We start from the raw sequence: 10,162 nt of genomic DNA, 5'->3' as shown, positions 1-10,162 counted from the left end.
ACCTGAGACCAGAGTAGAGGATTTAGAAACAAATTCTGCATACAACTCCGCAGTTAACTGTTAATAGCCTGGCTACGTCTCTACCGTTCCATTCTCGAACAGCACGCGGGAAAAACGAACGTATATCTTTCCCTACGAGCTCTTATTTCTTTTATTTCTCTTATTTTATCACGATGGTCTTGCTAGGTAGGTAGGTGTCATCAAAATATTTTAGTATGCGGAGGAAGAAGTCAGGGGATTGAAATTTTAAGACAAGATCCTGTCTCAACGAAAAAGTCTTTATTTTAATTTTTGTCACCACAGTTAACTTATATCCGTGCAGTCTCCCGCATAACGCGATTATACAAAACGATTTGCTTTTCTCTGAAGTTACTAGATGTCCTCCGTCAATGCTGTTTGATGCGAATCCCACACTGCACAGCAATACTCCAGAAGAGAACAGAACAGTTTTGTGTAGGCAGTCTACTGAAGAGACTTGGTGCATTTTCTGAGTGCTCTGCCAATGAACCGCAGTCTTCGGTTCGCTTTCCGCACACACTATCTATGAGATCGTTACAGTTAGTTATTCGTGATTGTAATCCTTCAAGATTTAGTTGAATTCACAGCCTTCAGATATTTGAATATCAACGCGTTATCAAATAGTCGCGAACTTCAGGGACTTACTGTGGATCAGAACCAAATAAATTTCTTTTTGTCCGTAAATTACTTAAGTCCCAACTTTTGTACTGGTTGTTCTATCGCGTATTTTGTTGACCTCGGTCTCGAACGGCTTCAATGAAATTAGCTCAGTCTGCTGCGATGAAGTGATGTACTTCAGAGACGGATACATAGAAGAATCACAGGTGTTTATAGGGTGATCAGAGAGTACTAAATAAATTACGGAATAATGTAGACAGAAAGGTACAAATTGACACACATGCTTGGAATGACATGGGGTTTTATAAGAACAAAAAAAAATTCAAAAAATGTCCGGCAGATGGTGCTTCATCTGATCAGAATAGCAATAATTAGCATAACAAAGTAAGACAAAGCAAAGATGATGTTCTTTACAGGAAATGCTCAATATGTCCACCATCATTCCTCAACAATAGCTGTAGTCGAGGAATAATGTTGTGAACAGCACTGTAAAGCATGTCCGGAGTTATGGTGAGACATTTGCGTCGGATGTTGTCTTTCAGCATCCCTAGAGATGTCGGTCGATCACGATACACTTGCGACTTCAGGTAACCCCAAAGCCAATAAAATCACGGACTGAGGTCTGGGGACCTGGGAGGCCAAGCATGACGAAAGTGGCGGTTGAGCACACGATCATCACCAAACGAGTGCGCAAGAGATCTTGCACACGTCCAGCAATATGGGGTGGAGCGCCATCCTGCATAAACATCGTACGTTCCAGCAGGTGTTTATCAGCCAGGCTGGGGACGATGCGATTCTGTAAAATATAGGCGTCACCCGTCATGGTAGCAGTTATTCTGTCCAGCACCATCTGTCGGACATTTTGAGAACTTCTTTCTAATAAAACCACATGTCATTCCAAGCATGTGTCAAATTTTACCCCTATATCTACATTATTCCGTGGTTTATTAAGTTTTCAAATTTATACTGACTTCTTGTAATTTTCGACTGGGTGTGTCGGAAACTTGGCGCAATATGGGTGTACGCAATTATTACGCACACAGTGTTGGCGCCACGTGTCCGTTGCTGCTTGGTCGCAGTCAGGTCCGCCATTGTGGTGAGCCGCAGTCCCGCCTCGGCAGGCTTGCGCACAACCCTCGGACAGCAAAGACCGCCGCCTCCCACCCCCCGTGGCGCGCTTGTGTTCTGTCGCCTCGGGCCACACACGCTATGAATGGCGAAGAGCCCACGGCGGCCACACCAAAGGCGCCGACATGGCCACCCCCCTCGCCACTCTCCGTGTCCGTCGCTACATCGAGGTTGCTCTCAGGCAACGTTCCACTCCAAACTTATTACAGCTGTTCTTAGCTCAAATGTTATGGAAAAATACCAAAACCTTAGCTCCCCACTGGCTGAGGCGTTTAACGGAAGGTTTCGTAAACCTGTGTCGATTAGTATATTCATACACCACATGTTTTATTGTTCAAAATGTTCAAATGGGTGTGAAATCTTATGGGACTTAATTGCCAAGGTTATCAGTCCCTAAGCTTACACACTACCTAACCTAATTGATCCTAAGGACACACACACACACACACACACACACACACACACACACACACACACACACACACACACATGCAAGTTCTTAAGTGATGCCTGTACATTTATTCCGCCAAGGAAAACTGGCATGTCATAGATTCTTGTGCCGATTAGTGAAATATCAGCTCACATTTTGATAAGGTGAACTTGTACTTTGCCAATTAACGTGCGTTTTAAAAGACTCCTTTTTCGTATAGGTGGAAAATAACAGTGCATTTGACTTCTGAATTTCGCGACCTGCGTCCAAGCAATACTCCGCCTAAAAGTATTTTCGCGTAGGCCACAACTTTGCAGTGCTTGGTTTCTGGTGGTGAAACACTGACTTTTAAAGTCAGCTCCTTTGTAAAAAAAATCTTCGATACATTAAATCACTATTGGTTTGTAAAGCTGCTTTAGTTATCCATTAGATCACATCAGCCGCGGTGTGCAAGTGCGTCCAGAATGACAAAAATTAGGTAATAGGCGTATCCGTTGCGACGCTGCGACTGAACGCAACCCGCTAGCCACCGATGCGAGAGGTGCTGTCTGCGAAGCAGGGGCATCAGTGGCTCGTGTTCGCCTGCTGTATTCTGTTAATTGTTAAGTAACGGAGTATCGAGATGCTCTGAGAAACCTAATCTAAGTACATCGGATTATACCTGTTAACTCGAAAATTCTTAGCGCTACGAAGTGGGGAAGACGATAGCCTCCATGGCAAAAGTCTTTTATCTGACGTACTCCACACCCAAATTATACCAACAAATTGATAGTCTAGTACAGAGAAGGATGGAAGTGGATGATACTGTCGGATTTCCGTTACTCGTTGTGATAGAAACCAGCTGTGTGGCTCCTTTGTGCTTAAATGTACGTGCCACTCTTCAAGCTTGCCTTCGGTTTTGTAGGATTCCAACTAGGTTACTGGTTTTCTAAATAATTCAGCAGCTAGCTTTCGACTGTGTATTCCGCGATTCAGATATGTCTTGCAAAGAAGGAATGAAAACAAAACTAAACGGCTCAAGCAAATGCTACGAGTGTCATCTGCAACAGACTGCAGTGCTTGCGACACAGTCTAACTCTACATTTATTTGCTGATCACTCGGACTCTGAAACTTGCCCAAAAGAGCCCTTTGGTCAGTCTCACGCCATCTAACTTCCTTGTCAAATTTTTCGTATGAGGTAGGACAACGCTCTAACGTTCATAAAAGATATCAAAGAAGTACCTGAGTACGCCCTCAAGTATTTCATGAAAAGTGTATTTTGTAAAAGATGTTTGACAAACGTCTTCTACCGCGTAATACGTGCCTTAATGCCAGGACGCGAAGTCTGCAAGTAGCAGAAGACCCGTGATTTTCTCTTGCCACTCGCTGCAATCAGTTAGCAAGCCAAATTGATAGTTTAGCAATGTTAAGCCAAATGGTATTATTAAATTTTTGTTACAAATTTTACAAAGTATTGTAATAATTTAACTACCCGTAATTGACGGAAGGGTGAGTGTTGAAAGCAATTGCAGAATGAGCTTCAGTTGCAGGTACTTCTATTCAGAAAATGTAATTAATCTTATAATAACATTCAAGGTTTTTACGGAATAAGTTTCAAAAAGCGCAGTCTGTCCGTCTCACAATTTTCCAAATTCGTTCCGATTACTTTTGTTCTGCCTTCGTGTAAATTTCTGGTACAGAAACACGGCCTCCACTATTGAGCAGAGTGCAAGAGCGTGACGCTGTGACAAGTGTATAAGTATTAGGGCGACCAGATTAAAACTGTTCTGACAAGAGTGAAACACTTGGCACGCCTTTGTCGATATCCATACCATAGAAGGCTCGTCTGCCAAAACTATGTACGCGCTCCTCTTCCTAAATGGAAGTCGCGGAATCCATGTAACGCGGTTAATGGATCGTTCCCTCGACTTTCTGTAAGTGCTATTTTTCGTGTCCGCCAGATGAGTGGCAGCTGAGATAGCAGTGCGATAGAACGTCAGTGAACAGAACAGAAGGTGCGAACAATCTCATTCCCAGATTGGTAGCTCTCCTGGAAACAACCACATGTCAATCACGTTTTTATTCTGATACACACAAACACACTTCAGCTGACGAAAGGCATATCTAGAGTATACTGACGCACGTGATAAACTGAGTGGTAGAGATTATGTCGCTAAAATTCCTGCCTTTATTGCAGCAATGGAATCCGCTGCCGCCCCCGAAATGGCAGTGACGGTAAAGCAAGAGGCGGTGCTACTGACACCACCCTCGTCGCCGGCGGCGTCTGCCCCCGCGGACCCGCCACCACTGCCGCCCCCGCCGCCGCCGGCGGTGCCTCTGTCGGCTTTCTGCCGGCCGCTGCCGCAGCACCAGGCGCCGCCTCCACCGCCCCCGCACCTGTACTACGGCGGCCTGGCGCTGCCCCCGGCGGCCGCCCTGCTCGGTCACTGGCTGCGGCTGCACTGCCGCCCCTCTGGCCCGCCCCCGCTTCCGCCCCCGGGAGTCGGACGGCCTCGCTCCGGCCCCCTGCGGCCCAAAAAGCAGTTCATCTGCAAGTACTGCTCGCGCCACTTCACGAAGTCCTACAACCTGCTCATCCACGAGCGCACGCACACCGACGAACGGCCCTACTCCTGTGATATCTGCGGGAAGGCGTTCCGTCGCCAGGATCACCTCAGAGACCATAGGTGAGTTACCTTGATCGGTGAATTGAAGCTTCACTTCAGATTGACTCAGATTAAAAAGTCCACGGACTGTAGTCAAGCTTATAGTGACAGTTTACGTAAACTGGAACGATTACGACTGAATATCTGAGTGTTTTTACACCAGAAACAATTTCTGCTCCCCAAGATATCAACTAACTAGTGGTAAGCTCTTCTAGCGACTCAAAGTTCATTTTTTCCACGATTCATTGGAATGAATAATATTCCTATGTGTCATAGACATTATTGGTATTTCAAATACCTTCTTCGTCGTAGTGCTCTGCATCTCTTTGGCAGATCGTGCCTTAAAGTCCAAAATATTTTGCACAGATTATCACATAAATCTGACAAAATCAAAGGGAAATAAGACTGTTCAGTGGTTCCTTGGATGTTATGTCACTGTGTATGTTGCTTTCCTACTTGACGAATCTTGCTGTTTCAAAGATAGTTTTTAGTTCGTTGGTTAGCGGTATATGGGTCCAAATTAACTTTTTGATCTTCACCAGTGATCGTAACTCTATACGCCCTACATATGTAATTAAATACGGGAGTAAAGCTTCCTTAACAAACATCTTTCTAAAAGAGTAAGTATTTCTGTACTTAAAAAGGGTATTATTAATAACTTCAGAAGAGAATGACAGAATGTATACTAGCAAGAATATACAAAAAATGTAACGTCCGTGGTCGTGTTCATATTTAACCACGACTGAAATGGACTGCAGGCTTCACCTAACTATGAAATTCGGGATGAACATCCAACGTCATCAAGTAAACTGATCAATGTCGACAAAGTATTCGCGATATTGGCAGAGCCGGTTCTTCTTCATTTGTACGGTAAAGTGAAAAGAACCTCTGGTCTTCATCGTACGTTACTTTTGTGAATTTCGATGAAGATTGAAAGTGTGATTAAGCGGCTAAAGAAACTATTTATCAGGTATAAAGATGAAATTTCTGCTGCCTATTTTTCAGTTCAGTTAAAAATATTCACTAGTAAACTCAAGAAACTGAAGTTTTTCCCTTTTTTTTTTAAAAAAAAAGGCCGCGCTGCTCCCAATGCAAAATGCTATTGGGTGGTGTAAGAGGGAACTCTTGGAGTGAAACCATTTGGTATCACTACTTCAGGCAATGGGCAGTATAGCTGCTATTTACAGCGGTAAAGATAGAAGATATAACAGGGCATAACTGCTTTCATACAAACTGCAGGATCCTTTACAGAATTTACATGTGTTATCAGTTGATGCCTCTTGTAGCAAACATGCAGGCTGATACTGTTAGAGATAAAAAAAATCTTTTATTGGGGAAGTGTCATTAATGGTAAATTTGGGCATCCTTCGGCCGTGTATAACCTGAGTAAAGCAGGAACATAGTCGTGCAAAACGGAGGAATGCTATTGTCAGGAAATAGAAGATGGTTATGTGAGGTATAGACTGGAAATCTAAAGTCAAGTAGCAGTTGACTTTCGTAGAGTCGTCGGAAAAGAAATAACTGTCGGCACATAAATAATTTTGCTGTCCAGCGCTAGGGTTGCAGGAAATGTGACTTAAACAGTTCAGGAAACTTACCGAGATGATCTAGGATGGAGAAATTACTTCTCTTCATGTCTATCGTTCAGTGCTATACTAGCACAGTCATTCCTTTCACGTTACTTGAAAATTTTTCAACGAAAAATTCTGTCTTCATATATACCACGACGGATCTATGTGCAACACCTTGCCTGAACTGAAAACCTGGTTTAAAGATGGCGGCAAACAGCAACATTGTAACTGTAGTTTCATACTTGCGTCAATTCCAATGTCTGTGACTAACATGCTGCTTCAATCACAATAGTTGATGTGGAAGCAGTGATAACATTAGTGGAGCGCGAGAAATTAGTGAATTGTAAACATGTTAATTAAGACCAGCATGAACAACAAAATGGAGCTGTGGATATTCATTAAAACAGCATTACTGGGGAAGATCACTCGTTAAAATACCTGTTCTGTATTGCAGAATAAGATTCGTACTAACCTCTAGTTCGTTTTGTAAGTGTTCTAGCACGAGTTCAGACGCACACCATTATTAATAGGATTACATTGCAGACATCTAAATTTGTCTTCGCAAACGATGCGAGGAATTATATCAATCTCTTGTTTAGGTTTAGTTTAATTTAGGAAAATATCATCTCTTCCGGAACAAGAAAGAACAATCTTAAGTCTCTGATCTGCATAGTAAAATAGTGATGTCAGAACAAACGGGTTTAGTTACATACGTCTTATTTTATCGTCCGGTTTTTCGTGTAATGGTCTATTTGCTTGCTTGTGATACTTTATAAGTAAGCTGAATTAAACTCCAGGAAGGCAAATTCCTACGTTCTCCCCTTATTTCGCTTGACGTAATCCTCTTCGCTACATCCAGTAGTTCATTAACCACAATCTCCACTGTTGTATAAAGTAACATTTGATGTGTTCTACACTGAAAGAGTTCACGTTAGCTTATCTTCGTGGCTGTGGACTACTGTTATCCACTGTCACGCTGAGAAACAGGTTATTGATAAAGGCGAAGTTACACAAGTTCAAAGAGATCTAAAATACTTCTCAAACTAGGTGAATACCCGGAAATGCCCAGTTACGTATTTATGCCAAAGTTGGGAGTGAAATTCCTCGGAAGTGACACCGACCTGCCTAACGCCTTGAACTGTTTATTCGACACTAACCTAGCGTTTTCAATGGCTTTGACATACCGCCACACTTGAAACGGGCTGAAAATTTCCTGCTCTACTAGTACAAGGGTTGCCCCGAAAGTTATGAACCGCATTTTTTCAACAATTCTTTATTGAACATAATGAGAATTACATACAAGAAAGAATGGTGTTTTATCTACAAACCCTGTTTTTCCACGTAATCTCCATCCAGTTCTATGGCCTTCCTTCCAGCATGAAACAAGGGAGTATATGCCATGTTCGTACCAATCCTTGTCCTGGTGGAGGAGCCAGTGTTTCACTGTGTGAATCACCTCCTCAAAATGTCTTCCACGAGTGGCATCCTTTAGTGGCCAAAACATGTGGAAGTCCGAGGGGGCTAGGTCAGATGTGACAGCCGTCGATGGCCTCCCAGACCGCTGCAAATCGTGGAGCTAGGTCTAACCGCTCTCTTCTGACCTCACCCTCCGTGCCCAGCGACTGACTGTCCTTCTGTCGGCAGCAGCTGCTCCATAGACTTCGAACAAGCATTTGTTTTTCTGCAATGAGAAATTCAGTGACGGCGCGTTGATTCTAACTTACGTCATCTACAGGTGTCATTTTGAATGTGTCCTACAGCTACGCTATCTGTAGTAAGTGACGGAAACTTGGCGCGTTCACTCAGGAGACGTCAAATGATGCATATTTTCGCATTCGCAGCATTGTTTTCGGCTGAGAAAAAGAATGCGGTGTATTACTTTCTGGACAACTCTCGTATATTGTGTAGTCCCCAGACACCTATATTTTATTAAATTGTAATTGCTTCCATGTTCTCTCCTCTCTCTCTTATCCTCTTCTTCTTCTTCTTCTTCTTCTTCTCTCTCTCTCTCTCTCTCTCTCTCTCTCTCTCTCTCTCTCTCTCTCTCTCATCCAATTGCCAATCAACTTCTTTGCTTGTTTCAGGTACATCCACAGCAAGGAGAAGCCGTTCAAGTGTGGGGAGTGCGGCAAGGGCTTCTGCCAGTCGCGTACGCTGGCGGTGCACAAGATCCTGCACATGGAGGAGTCGCCGCACAAGTGCCCCGTGTGCGCGCGCAGCTTCAACCAGCGCTCCAACCTCAAGACGCACCTGCTGACGCACGCAGCGCCTCCACCCCCGCAGCAGCAGCAGCATCACCCACCGCCACTGGCCGCCCCATTCTCTGTGCCTGTCGGTGGCCCACTGCCGCCAGCGCCGCCCCCGCCACCTCCTCCTCCCCCGCAGACGCACCACCACGCGCCGCCGCCCCCGCTGTTGTTGGACCTCTCTTCGTCGGCCTCCAGATCGCTCCCTGCGACGTTGCCGCCGCCCCCAGCGCTGCCGCTGAATCCCGCCCCCAAACGCCTGAGCGGATTCACCATTGCAGACATCATGGGACGGTAGTCAGCTGTTGGCGACACGAGTTGCAGGACAACCTCGTACACAAAAGCCGTTGTTAGCCGATGAGCGTTCGCGCTGGTATCTAGTCGAAAGAGTATGACTCGCAGCATTGAATCTTCCTAACTTGGCCTCTCCGATGAACTCATACTATGACTTATGAAAAGAGGCTGAGACTTCTCGCAAGCGCTTGAGATAAAGCTTCTCGAATCTCATCGCTGATTTCACAAATATCCAGTTTTGCTACCAATCACCCCAAATAGTGAAAAATTCGCCAGAAGGCGGTGATGCGACGTCCTTTTGTTGGGGCATTGCTGGATGATAACATTTTCCGTGGAAGTTTGCACCTGGAAATTTTCCTAAATGTCATCTCGCTAAAATGCTATTTCCTAGTCTCTCACAACACTACTTCGCACTCTGACACCACTACAGAATTACGGATGAGAAAAATGTTTGTGTGAGCGGCATTCTTAACTGTAGAATATGTACAAATTATTTATCTTGCATACCACCAGTGTTTGAGCAAGTACTAAACAGAGAAAATAGTCATAGAGACAGATGTATTTAAGAGTGTAGTTAGTCTGCAAGAGAATATTTTATGTTCTGTAAAGGAAAAGATGTATTATAATTTAAGAGCACTGTAAATAAGTGGATCATGTAGAATAGTTTTCTTTACCCATATTGTTACCAAGTATTATGCCAAAAACAGTATTTACTTCTGGAGCAATGAATTGAGATAATGAACTGTTGAATTAATTTTAAGATTCCTTTAACGGGTCGTGCAAGCCAAAGACGCATATGAGGAGGCAGTTCCTTCTTTGTTTTCTCTTTTTTCTTTTTTTCTCTCATAGCAAGTTACCAGTGATTCTGATAGTAAGCCAGTATGTTCTACTGGGCATGAGAGTAGTGTATCAAACGACAAAAGTTAAGTTCCTTACTGATGCTATTTATTTATTGAACGCAATTCAGTTGTATTTTTCACTAATTAAGAATTATTCTTTTTATAAAGGAAATGTATATACTGTACTGCTATGGTATTTATTAGTAAAACGATTTTCAATACCAGAAAATACTTGTTTTTACTACGATAATAGCCTTACAAGGTTAAACTTGCTCATCAAACATATTTATTCCCTGAAATTAGAACACACTTTCATCACGTCATACGTTCAGGACTAATGTTAATGACATTGTATTCGCTTCAACATGTCGT

At 43.6% G+C, this 10,162-nt stretch overlaps 1 protein-coding gene across 1 annotated transcript; it reads left to right on the top strand.

The window, feature by feature from the left end:
- Positions 1–4,571: 4,571 nt before the first annotated feature.
- On the top strand, positions 4,572–9,955 carry LOC126158907 (protein odd-skipped-like; the record flags this gene model as incomplete). Its single annotated transcript, XM_049916475.1, has 2 exons — positions 4,572–4,861; positions 8,496–9,955. Coding segments are annotated over 2 exons (750 nt in total), but the record flags the coding sequence as incomplete, so codon positions are not given.
- Positions 9,956–10,162: the final 207 nt, after the last annotated feature.

The sequence above is a fragment of the Schistocerca cancellata genome, chromosome 2 (assembly GCF_023864275.1).
Source record: "Schistocerca cancellata isolate TAMUIC-IGC-003103 chromosome 2, iqSchCanc2.1, whole genome shotgun sequence".
NCBI classification, from domain to species: domain Eukaryota; kingdom Metazoa; phylum Arthropoda; class Insecta; order Orthoptera; family Acrididae; genus Schistocerca; species Schistocerca cancellata.
The sequence above is the reverse complement of the archived record's forward strand: the minus strand, read 5'-3'. Positions and strand labels throughout refer to the sequence as shown.